At 34.2% G+C, this 13,485-nt stretch overlaps 1 protein-coding gene across 1 annotated transcript; it reads right to left on the bottom strand.

Moving 5' to 3' along the window:
- Positions 1–12,304: 12,304 nt before the first annotated feature.
- LOC118896400 (olfactory receptor 13F1-like) lies at positions 12,305–13,246 on the bottom strand. The gene is given in 1 exon segment (XM_036854170.1): positions 12,305–13,246. A coding segment is annotated over 1 exon segment (942 nt).
- Positions 13,247–13,485: the final 239 nt, after the last annotated feature.

Genomic DNA, 13,485 nt, shown 5'->3' with positions numbered 1-13,485 from the left:
GAAATTATCTGAAAACTTTCCACAATTAATTGTGTAAATTGCCTTCATTTGCATAGTGCTTTCAAATATCTAATGTGTTTCTCAGAATACTACCATGAGTTAGTACAGTTATTACTATTACACAAATTTAGAGCCTCAGACTTTGAAAGTTGAAATATTTTGCTGAAGTTTGTCCAGCCAGTATATGAGAAGGTAAAAATGATCTCAAATTCAGCTTTTGTGACTCTTGCCGCTGCAATCTATTTGCAGCACTGCCCCATCTTGCACTGATAAGAGCCTGAAATGAGCTGTTAGAATTTTGCATCCCCACCCTGCAATGGATGCAGGAAAGTTAGGTTAGAAGGATGTAAACAATTGAAAATGACAAATGTCAATAAAAAATTAAAACTGAACTTTATTTTCCCTCTAGGTCCAAGTCAGAGTTGAAGCATATGGAACAGAATGTAACCTTTTATGAAAAACAATTCCTCTTTGACTTTAATAACAAAGATTTGCACTCAAACTCAACCTTTGCTCCCGAAATGAATCCTCCTTTCTCAATAACTTTCTGTTAAAGCTTTTTCAGATAAGCCTGCTTTTTCAAATTGGTAATTTCTTCTTAACCTACGTATTTTTTCTAAATTTAATTCACTCTAAATGCTATAATTTATGCTGCACAGGCATCTGACATTTAATACCAGAGAATAATAAATAATACTAATTGAATTGGGAGCAAGGAGCATTTTTCTATGCACTTTTCATGTATTTCACATATCTGATCCTTATTACAATCTTATGAGATATATGCTATTATTATCTTCATTTTAACAGTTGAGTAACTGAGGAACAAAAAGATATTATCATTGCCTGTGAGGTGTGTGTGTGTGTGTGTGTGTGTGTGTGTATATATATATATATATATATATCACATATATATCTATGCAACAAGTTTCTCTAAAGGGACTGAAAAATACTTAGGGCAGAAAACTTTCTATTTTACTTTTCTATATCACAGCACTATCTGATGATGTGTCTTGAGAATGGTGGACACTCAGAGTATATACCTGTAAACAGATGGACAATTTTTCATTTAGTTCCTCAGATGCTGTCTATAGTTTGTATATTATGAAGTTATATGTTGCTTTACTATTTATAGTTATTGCTTGCAGTAGTAATTTCTACTAAAAGACCACCACAGGAATAAAGGATGTTGAGAGGAGGCAGGACTTGAGTCCTCTTTCCCGAACATCTTTCTCTCTGTTCAACCTGAAAAACTCAAAATCTATATATTTTATGTGCTAGTCTGCATTTTTATTGACATATAATTGACATGTAACATTGTGTAAGCTTGAGTATGTTGATTTGATACACTTATATATTGTAATAGCAATACCACTTAGCATTAGCTAACACCTTCATCACATCACATAATTAGTTTTTTTGGTGGTAAGACATTTAAGATGTAGTCTTTTAGAAACTTTCAAGTATATAAGAAAATATTGTTAACTATAAACACAATGCTGTGTATTAGATTCCCAGAATGTGTTCATCTTCTAACTGTAAGTTTATATGCTTTGACCAACATCTCCCCAGTTCCCTCATTCCATAGCCTCTGGTAACCACCTTTCTACTTTCTGTTTCTATGAGTTCAGCAATTTTAGATTCCACATGTAAATGATATCAGACTGTATTTGGTTTTCTCTGCCTGATATCTCACTTACCATAATGCTCTCAAGGTCTATCCATGTTGTCCCAAATGGCAGAATTTCCTTCTTTCTCATGGCTGGATATTATTCCATTTTCTATATGTACCACATCTTCTTTATCTGTTCACCCCTTGACAGACACTTAGGTTGTTACCATATCTCGGCTATTGTGAATAATGCTGTAATAAACATGCAAGTACAGATATCTTTTTGATATCTTGCTTACATTTTCTTTGGAGGTGTACCAAGGAGTGGGATTGCTGGATCATATGGTAGTTTTATTTTTAATTTTTTAAGGGATCTTCATACTGTTTTCCTGGCGGCTGAAGCAATTTATATTTCCACCAGCAGTGCACACACAGGCCTTTCTTTTTCTCCACATCTAACACTTGTTCTCTCTTGTCTTTTTGATGGCAGCCATTCTGACCGGTGTGAGGTGCTATCTGATTTTGGTTTTGATTTGCATTTCCCTGATGATTAATGATGCTGAGCATCTTTTCGTGTACCTGTTGTCCAGTTGTATGTCTTCCTTGGAAAATATCAATTCAGTTCTTCTGCCCATTTTTTAATTGGACTGTTTACTTTTTGTTATTGAGTTGTATGACTTCTTTATATATTTTGGATAATAACCACTTATCTGATATATTGTTTGCATGTATTTTCTCCCATTACGTAGGTTGTATTTTATTTTGTTATTTCTTTTGCTGTGGGGAAGCTTTTTTGTTTGATGTAGTCCCACTTGTTCATTTTTGTTTTTGTTGCTTGTGCTTTTGGTGTCATATGCAAAATATCATTGCCAAGACCAATGTCACAGAAATTTTTCCCTATGTTTTCTTCTAAGAGTTTTATAATTTCAGGTATTATGTTTAAGTCTTTAATTTATTTCAAGTTAAGTTTGTGAGTGGTGTAAGATTGTGGTACAATTTCATTTTACTGCATATGGTTATCCAGTTTTCCCAGCACAATTTATTGAATAGAGTATACTTTCCTTATTGAGTATTCTTGGCTCCCTTGTCAAATATTTTTTGACTGTATATGTGGGGGTTTATTTCTGGGCTCTCTATTCTATACTATTGGTCTATGTGTCTATTTTTATGCCAGTACCATACTCTTTTGATTACTATAGTTTTGTAGTATAGTTTGAAATTGGGAAGTGTGATGCCTTCAGCTTTGTTATTCTTTCTCAGGATTCCTCTGTGTGTGGTCTTTTGCAGTTTCATACAGATTTCATGATTTTTTTCTACTTCTGTGAAAAATGCAATTAGAATTTTTATAGGGATTGCATTGAATCTATAAATGACTTGGGTAGTATGGATATTTTAACAATGTTAATTCTTCTGATACATGAACTTGGAATATCTTTCCAGTTGTATCTTCTTCAATTTCTTTGATTTCATCAAGGTCTTCTAGTTTCACTTTCCTGGTTAAATTAATTCCTAAGTATCAATATTTTATTGTTTTTGATGATACTGTAAATGGGATTGTTTCACTTATTTCTTTTTCAGATATTTTATTTTTAGTGTATAGAAATGCAACTGATTTCTGAATGTTGATTTTATATCATACAATCTTACAGAATTCATTGCTTAGTTCAGTTTTCTGGTTCAGTCTTTAAGATTTTTTTGTATATAGGATGATATCATCTGCAAATAGAGATAATTTTACTTCTTCCTTTTCAATTTGGATCTATTTCTTTACTTGCCTGATTGATCTAGATAGGAATTCCAGTACTGTGTTGAATAAGAGTGGCAAGAGTGGGTAGCCTTGACTTGTTCCTGATCCTAGTTGAAACACTTTCCACCTTTAACCATTGAATATGATATCAGTTATGGTTCTGTCATGTATGGCCTTTATTAAGTTGAGATATGTTCCTCTATACCCAATTTATTGATGATTTTTTAATCATGAGAAGATGTTGTATCTTGTCAGATTCTCTTTTCTGCTTCTATTGAGATTATCGTGTGATTTTGATCTTTTATTCTGTTAATGTGGTGTATTGCATTTATTGATTTATATATGTTGAACCATCTTTGCATCCCAGTGATAAATCCCACTTGATCATGGCATATGATCCTAATGTGCTGTTGAACTTGGTTTGCTAATATTTGGTTGAGAATTTTTGCATCTATATTCACCAGGGATATTGGTCGGTAGTGTTTTTTTTTTTTTTTCTTGCGGTGTCCTTATCTGGCTTTGGTGTGAGGGTAATGTTGGCCTCCTAAAATAAGTTTGGGAATTCTCCTTCTTTAATTTTTTGGATGAATTTGAGAAGGATTGATATTAATTCTTTAAATGTTTTGTAGAATTTACCAGTAAAACCATCTGGTCCTGGGTCTGTCTTAGTTGTGAGGTTTATAATATTGATTTAATTTTCTTACTCATTATTGGTCTGTTCAGATTTCCCATTCTTTATGATTCAGTCTTGGTAAGATATTTATTTCTAGGAATTCATCAATTACTTCTATGTATTTATTTGCTATCATTTGTAATGTCTCTTCTTTTATTTCTGATTTTATGTATTTGAGTCTTCTCTCTTTTTTTCTTGGTTAGCCTAGCTAAAGGTTTTATCAATTTTATCTTTTCAAAAATCCACCTCTTAGTTTGTCAATCTTTTCTCTTGTTTTTCTGGTCTTTATTTCATTTATTTACACTCTGTTCTATGTGTTCCTTCCTACTGCTAACTTTGGGCTTAATTTATTCTTTTTCTCGTTCCTTGCAGTTAAAGTTAGGTTATTTAAGAACTCTTTTTTCCCTTAATATATGCATTTATCACTATATACTTCTCTTTAAGAACTGCTTCTGCAGTACTTTATAGGTTTTGGTACATTGTGTTTCTATTTTCATTTATTTCAATATATTTTTACTTCCCTTTTGATTTTTTTCTTTGACACTTTGGTTACTCATGAGTGTGTTGTTTTGTTTCCACATGTTTGTAAATTACCCAGGTTTCCTCTTGTTGATTTCTAATTTCATACCATTGGGGTATGAAAAAAAGATACTTGGTACCTTGGTATCTTTAAATATGCCAATAATTGTCTTGTAGCTTGTGATCGAGTTGTTTTGTGATCTATCCTGGAGAATGTTCCATGTGCACTTGAGAAGAATGCATATTCTGCTGCTCTTGGATAGAATGTTCTCTATATGTCTGTTAGGTCCATTTAGTTGAAAGTATGATTTAAATCTAACTTTCAATATTAATTTTCCATGTGTATGATCTATCCATTGCTGAAAGTGGGATATTGAAGCCCCCTACTATTTTTGTGCTACTCTCTATTTCTCCCATCAGATCTGTTAGAATTTACTTAATATATTTAGGTGTTTTTGATGTAGGGTGCATATATATAATTGTTATATTTTCTTGATGAGTCCACTCCTTTATCATTATATAATGACCTTCTTTGTCTCCCATGACAGTTTCTGTTCTAAAGTCTATTTTATCTGATATAAGAATAGATGCCCCCAACCTTTTTTGGTTTGTATTTGCATGGAACATATTTTGCCATCCCTTTAGTTTCAGTTCACATGTGTCCTTAAAGCTGAAGTGAGTCTCTTGTGGGCAACATATTTTTGGGTGTTTTTTTTTTTTTTTTTTAATTCATCCAGCCACCCTGGCCTTTTGATTGGAGATTTCAATCCATTTATTTAGAGTAATCTTTGATATGTAAGGACTTACTAATACCATTTTATTAATTACATTATGGCTGTTATGTATTTCCACTCTTCTTTTTTCCCTCTTGCTGCCTACTTAAATGGATGGTGATTTTCCCTATGATATGCTCTGATTCCCTTCTCTTTATCTTTTGTGAATGATGATGGGTTTTTATTTTGTAGTTACCATGCAGGTCACATAAAACATATAACAGTCTGTTTTATGCTAATAGCAAATTAACTTCAGTTGCATACAAAACTCTACCCTTTAATTCCCCCCTTTTATGTTTTTAACATGACAATTTACCTATTTTTATATCATGTATTCGTTAACAAATTATGGTAGCTATAGTTATTTTTAATGGTCTTTTCCTTTAGTCTTTATACTGTAGTTAAGTGGCTAACATACCATCTTGTTATGGAATTAGAATTTTATGACTGACTATATATTTGCCTTACCAATGTGTTATCTGTTTTTATATGTTTTCATGTTACTAATTATCATCCTTTCATTTCATCTTGAAGAACACCTTTCAACATTTCTTGTAAGGTGAGTCTAGTGGTGGTGAACTACTTCAGCTTTGTTTGACTGGGAAAGTCTTTATTTCTTTTTCATTTCTGAAGAATAACTTTGCCAAAGTTCAGTGTTAATATCTACAATATAACTCAATAGACTTTCCTAAAACACTTTAATTCGATGATGAATTATTACCTATCTGAATTCACGCCTTCTTCCCCTCCTCCTCTTCCTCTCCTTCCCTTTTATCCCTCCTCCTCCTCCTCTTCTTCTTTAATTTTGTGACCTTAAACATATGAATTCCCTTTTGTCCTGTGAATTTATTTATTTTATTGCTTATTGGTATCTCTTTTCATTCCAAAAAAGGTGATGCCTTCCTGAACCAAATTAACTTTCTAAAAGGATGAATATAAAAAAAGCAAAAATGTTAAATGAATGCATTTAATTTACAGCAAATATCTGTTTTATTTTATTTATAATATCTAGATTATTTTCAATTCAAACATTTCATTTTGGTAATTATCATTTGAATAGTAATTCCTGACTTTGAATTAACTTTATTTTGGTAATCATAATTTGAACTAAAAATCTCTCACATTTCATAAAGTTACTTTGGTGAACATTTGCCCCTGTTTTCATATGTTACATGAGTAGGAGAATGTCATTTCATTTTGGAGCTTTAGTTCAGCCACAATTTGTTCCCATCACCATTCTTAATTGTGTCTGTGGGACACTGTCCCTAATGTACCAGAAGTTTCTCCATTCCACAGGTCTCTCATTGCAAGTTTAAATTGCTTTGAGAACTGGGGAACAATGGAAACTGTTGCATAACAAATATTTATTCTTCCACATCTGTGGGATCTGGCATTGTTTGTTGAACCTGACCTTAATTCAGAATGCTGACATAAGTACGAAAAAGGAAGTAATGGGTTCTTTTAGGAGGTGGAAATAATTTATCAGTGTAATGGTAAGTGTTGAATATCATGAAACTGTACCTTTTCAATCTATAGTTAAAGCTATTATTCAGTATTAATTTTTAATGTGAATAACCCGATGCAATATAGGTATCAATTTATTATCACCAAAATACAGCTGAGAATCATTATAATTATTATTATTTCATTATTATTTGTACAATGTCTGTTAATCCTTAATTTCCATATGGTATCACATAGTTTCTTTAAAATCTCCCTGCAAGGAAAGTAAGGCAAGTATCTTTATCACTATCACTATCTTACAAAAAGTTATTCACTTTTTCTAAAATGTAGTTCTCTTACTTGAAAAAAAAGAGTAATTAAACACTGCTCTCAGTGTTATTGTAAAGATTGAATAAGTTGTACAAAACACCGGGCATAGTGGCAATTCATAGTAATTCCCTTTGCAGAGGATGTTGCTTGACTTTTTCTGTTGACCCAGAATTTAAGTATTGAAGTGGAGACTCCAAATTGAAGATAAATGACACCAAGTAGCACTTTTTATTTATTTATTTATTTTTTATTTTTTTTTAAAGAAATTCACGTTCTTTTATTTATTTATTTATTTATGACTGTGTTGAGTCTTCGTTTGTGTGCGAGGGCTTTCTCTAGTTGCAGCAAGTGGGGACCACTCTTCATCGCGGTGCGCGGGCCTCTCACCATCGTGGCCTCTCTTGTTGCGGAGCACAGGCTCCAGACGCGCAGGCTCAGTAATTGTGGCTCACGGGCCCAGTTGCTCCGTGGCATGTGGGATCTTCCCAGACCAGGGCTCGAACCCGTGTCCCCTGCATTGGCAGGCAGATTCTCAACCACTGCGCCACCAGGGAAGCCCCGCACTTTTTATTTTTTAAGCTACCAATTGTTAGAGTCAGGCATCTCTCCCTTGTCTTCCTACTGGTATCAACCACCACTCTTCTTTGCCTCCTCTCCACACATATCTATATAAAGTAAACATCAAGAAGGGGGAAGATAGAATCAAAGGAGATTTATACATCATGGGAAGTGCTCAATGAATTGTGGGAGGTGTTTCACTACTGTTCCTATGAAAGAATGGGAAGACTGTTCTTATCCAAGACAAGTAAGGTAGTGCTGCAAAACCTGTTGAGGTTTTGGGTGCCTACAAAGAACTGACATTTGGCTTGATGAATGAAGACTTGCTGAGCTTTTTCTCTCTAGGCTGTAGACTAGCAGAAAAGCTGCTCTAGAAGAGGGCTGGGGGATGGGTGTCTTAGGGCTGAAAATAACCAGAAAGTTTTTAGTTTGCCTGAAATATTTCTTTCGACTCTGAAAATCTGAAATTTGTGACTGGGAAGAGATATTCATTTCGTTTTATACTCCAGTGAGTTGAAACTCCTTAGTAAACCTATTATAGGCTTTTTGGATGGTTGGTTGGTGTTTTTTTTTTCACTTTTTGTACATTATTTTTCCATGGCTGAGCACAGCATATCATTGGTCCATATCACCAGCCATTGTGACAGCTGATTTCAGCCTTATGGTATTAACCTAAATTTTCTCTTCCCTATTGGTTTTGGAGCCATAGTATGACCCCAGACATCCCACCTGAGAACTGTACTCCCTGCCAATCTACATCCTTGGGTAAATCCATGTTTTTGATCTATGTGATCTGGTCACTAAAATCCTGCTGCCTGTCTTCTGTCTCACCTGGGTTGGAGTGTTGTCACTGCAGCAAACCTGTAACTGGGGGTCCTCTCCTCTGGCTTGTATCACAGTGGGTGCTACTTTTTGCTCTATTTAGACAGGCATGTACCAAACCCTTTAGGTGAGGCTTTTTAACTTCTCCCTACTCCACTGGGATGAGCCCTACATTTCAGTCTGATCCAAGTTTGTTTCTTTTCAAACTTTGACCTATGCTACCAAGGTTTTAGCACATGTCTGTATGTTCATGGTTCTACTTCTGTTGTCCCAGCCAATTCATTAACACCTTAATTTTTTCCCCCCACAAAGCAAAGGGTGCTAGCATCTCATATGTATGTTTATATCAAACTGAATGCTTTATTTACGAAAATTGATTAAAATTATTCTTTCTGTTGCTATGTAAAAAATTGGTGCTATGTTGCTTCAATTTTGACAAGTTCTGCTCATGTTGATGAATGCCCAGAAAATTAACAGTTTTAAAACTAATCTGCCCTCCCAAGAAATTGAGAGGTCTCAAAAAGATTGTTACATGTATTATTTTGTGATAAATAATAGATATTTTAGAAATTCAAAAAACTGTGGAAGACTATAGAGAAGAAAATATTGTTACTACTGTTGCTACCTCCTACAGGTGACCACCATTAACATTTTTATTATTTATCTTATTAATTTGGAGTTTAAAATTAATCATTTTAATGTTGACTTATTTTGGTGCACTGTGGTACATTTGAAGTTGCTATTTTGAAAGTTTTTTTAATGTGTGTACAACTCATTAGGTTTCACAGAATAAATTTACTACATAGAAAATGAATTTACTATAGCAGGTGATATGATTTTTTAATTTCTCTTGTTAAATTATATGCCCCTCCCCCCAAATCATATTACCTGCTGTCAGTGTCACTGTACATGTTTCCTCAAACTTTTGCAGCTCTGGTCTGTGTGTGCATGTGTGTGTATACAAATATAAACTTTTAATTTTGGAAAATTTCAAATAACCATAAAAAGAAAGCTATATAATGAAACCTCATATACCAGTCACTCTGTTTAAAGAATTGCTAGCTCATTGTTTCACCGATATCTATACCTACTCCCTCCCTTTGTCCAGATTTTTAAGCAAGTATTGGATATATATGTGTGTGTAAATAATTTTTATTTTGAAATAAGTTCAGACTTATAGAAAAGTTGCAAGAATCATAGAAAGAATTTTCTATAAGCCTTAACCCAGCATCTTCAGATATTATATCTTACCACATTTGCCTTATCATTCTTTATATATATATGTAAGTGTATAAATATATATATATAGAGAGAGAGCTGTTTGCAGTAAGGTACAGATATTATGTCTCTTTACCCCTAAATATTTCACTCTTTCTTTCTTAAAAGCATTCAAAGACATTTTTTTAACCATAAACAGAATATAATTATTGACACGGAGAAACAATAGTATTTAATTTAGCAGTCAGCAAAAAATGACCCTGGGCCTTGGCTTGCTACCTATATTTGTGTGGTCCATGAGCTAGGAATGATGTCTACATTTTTAAACTGTTGAAAAGATTAAAAGAAAAATAATACTTCATGGCACCTGAAAATTATTGGAATATCGAACTTGAGTGTCCATAAAGTTTTTAAAGACCTTTTATTTGGTGATAATTATAGACTCATAGAAAATTACAAAAATAGTATATAGAGTATCATGTACCCTTCACTCCACTTCCCCCAATTTTGATACCTTATATTATAGAAGTACAATATCAAAACCACAAAATTGACATTGGTTCAATACTATTAACTATACTACAAAACAGATTCAGTTTTCACCATGTTCCATGTATTCATATGTGTGTGTGTAGTTCTATGCAATTTTATCCTATGTACAGATTCTTGTAACCACCACCATAATCGAAATATATACCTGTTCCATAACTACCAGGAAACTCCCCTTTTGCTACCCTGTGATGGTTAATTTTATGTGTCAATTTTGCTAGGCTATGGTACCCCATTGTACATCAAACATCAGTCTAGATGTTGCTGTGAAGGTAGTTTTTAGATGTGATTGACATATAAATCAGTAGACTTTGAGTAGAACAGATCACCCTCCGTAATGTGGGTGGACATCATCCAGTCAGTTGACAGCCATAAGAGAAGACTGAATGGTAAGGAATGGAAGGAATTCTGCCTCCAGACTGTCTTCAGACTTAAGACTGCAACGTTGACTCTTGCCAGAATTTCCAGCCTGCCAGCCTTCCCTGTAGTGATTGTAGAGGTTGGGTGGGTAATAGGGTTAACAGTTCTTCATCCTCTTCAGCCAAATAACATCACACCATGGTCGTTGTTGTCTGGTAGTGAAATGGAAGTAAGGACATAAATCAGAATAACTGTTTTGCTTTTATTATGATACAAATCCCCAGTCTCTACCTTTGGAGAGATTCTGAATTAATAGAACTGTGCATCTAATACCTGAGAAAGAAAAAAATTTCTCATGTATACTAAGGGTACTTGGATTAAGAACACCAGCACAGTTCCTATACATTGAATTCTTTCCTCCGACATGGTTCCTTCATCAATCCATTCACCCTCAACTGACTAATTCCTTGCAAGTTCTGTCTTGTTCAGAATGGGACCTTCTGTTATAATTATCTATAATTGTCTCGCCTTCTCTAAGTCTAAAATTTAAGGGGATTATGTCAATGCTAGCAAGAGTCACCTTCTCCATAGAATAAAGCCATCATCCACATATACCCCAAAGACATCTCTCTGATAAAGAGGAAGTAATGTACATGCATTGGTCTCATAATTCCCCAGCTCCAGTGAGGGTGGAAAAGACAAGGAAAAACTGGTTAATATGCAATATTGGTGTAATTATAATTTATGTAATTTTGCTCACATATGTCAAATATATCCATGAATCTTTTCGCACAATATGTGTGTACATTAATAAATTGTTTCTTTTGCAGTGTAATCTCTACAGGGTAGAAATCTGTTGTTTCTTAGCCATAATTGCTCAATTCAGCATGCTCTAAGAAAAATAAGTAACATGGTGTGTGTTGTGTGTGTGTGTGTGTGTGTTGATGAATTCACTTAGACATTCAGAGTACAATATTAGAGTACTTTGACCTTATAACCATGGATACTTTAAGATCTCCTGAATGCTATTCCTTTACTCCACTTTATATACAGGATTACAATGCACAAATCCTTGTCATGATGTCTTTGAACATACACAGATATTTACTCATCCCCCACATATACATCCTAAATAAACACAATCATTCATGTGGTAGTTTATCAAATCTAACAGATTTCACATTTTAACATTTAGAGTAGGAAAATTTCTAAAATTAATGGTGTCTTGGTTTTATAAACTAATACACCTTGAACTATAGCCACACTTACATAAAAATACGATTTCTTCATAATTTCAGGCATAATTACAAATCATATGAGGATAAATTATTTCAAAATATACTAGGCTTAATATCTTCCACTCTTGGTATATTAGTTATTGTCATGGTGCTGCTAGAGTTGAACACTTAAATGAAATAGCAAATTAAATATGAAAAAATCATCTAATTTTAATGTTATATTAATATTCAATGAATGCTAAATACTTCTCCAGAAACGTGATTCATTCTACCTAAATTATTTATTAATATCAAAAGTTTTATTTACAAGGTAAATCAAGATACTGGACTTAATGTTGAACTCCTATAGAAAATGAGTATTTTCCAGGGTTTGGTTTATTTCAACTACTTTGCAATTTTCTGGATAATGTTGGAGATTATCCAGATGAGTGTGCTTGCTCCCATGTTTTCTGAAGATAGAAATTAAAACATTACCAAAGAATTTCTAAACAGCAATTTTTTCAAAGCTGCTTTCACCTCTTTGTTTCGTAGACTATAGATGATAGGATTCAATATGGGGGTTAACGCACCATACACCAAAGTCATAAATTTATCTATTTCCTGTGAATCTACAGATGAGGGCTTCAGGTACATGGAGAGAGCTGTCCCATAGAACAAAACCACCACAGTCAGGTGGGCTGCACATGTTGAAAAGGCTTTGCTTTGACCATCCACTGAGCTGATTCTCAGGATGTTGGAGAGGATGAAAGCATAAGAGATACAAATTAAAAACATCAGCATAGGAACAAGAAGTGCGGTGACCACCAGCATGATTAACTGCGCCATGGAGGTGTCCACACAAACAAGTTTTAAGACAGCCAGAATTTCACAAGCAAAATGATTGATGACACTATTACCACACAGAGACAGCTGCAATACAGACACTGGTTCCACCAGGGCAGTGAAGCAGCCTGCCACCCAGGAACCAGCTGCAATCTGCACACAAATCCTCTTGTTCATGATGATGGGGTATCTCAGGGGGTTGCAGATGGCCACATATCAGTCATACGCCATCATGGACAGGAGCACACACTCAGTGGAGCCCATGGCAAGAGAGAAGTACATCTGAGCGGCACACCCTGAGAATGAGGTAGTGTTTTTCCCTGAAACAAAGTTTATCAGCATTGGAGGGAAAGCAGAAGAGGTGTACCAGACATCTAAACAAGAGAGGTTGCTGAGGAAGAAGTACATGGGTGTGTATAGGCTGGAATCCAGGATGGTGATGGAGATCAGAATTATATTACCCAGCAAGGTGATCAGGTACATCAGCAAGCACAGCACAAATATGATGACCTCAACTTTGGGGTAGTGGGAAAATCCCAGGAAGAAAAAAATTGTTACAGATGTCAAATTTGCCTAGAACATTTTATTATGTCATGGTCATTTGCATATATGCATAGAATGATTAACATTACATATTATATATAAAACATAAGATCCTCTCCCTTTATATTTTCTGGTATTTTTTCTTCACATCAACTTGTAGTCTGTGCTTAAATGCTTCTCTAGCTTGGTGATAGCATTAGTAATATATATTTGAAGGAATTTGTCATCATCAATAAGGAAAATTTCAATCAGGAAGTTAACAAAGTATCTTCAAGGTG

This window comes from Balaenoptera musculus, chromosome 6, assembly GCF_009873245.2.
Source record: "Balaenoptera musculus isolate JJ_BM4_2016_0621 chromosome 6, mBalMus1.pri.v3, whole genome shotgun sequence".
Lineage (NCBI taxonomy): Eukaryota > Metazoa > Chordata > Mammalia > Artiodactyla > Balaenopteridae > Balaenoptera > Balaenoptera musculus.
The sequence above is the reverse complement of the archived record's forward strand: the minus strand, read 5'-3'. Positions and strand labels throughout refer to the sequence as shown.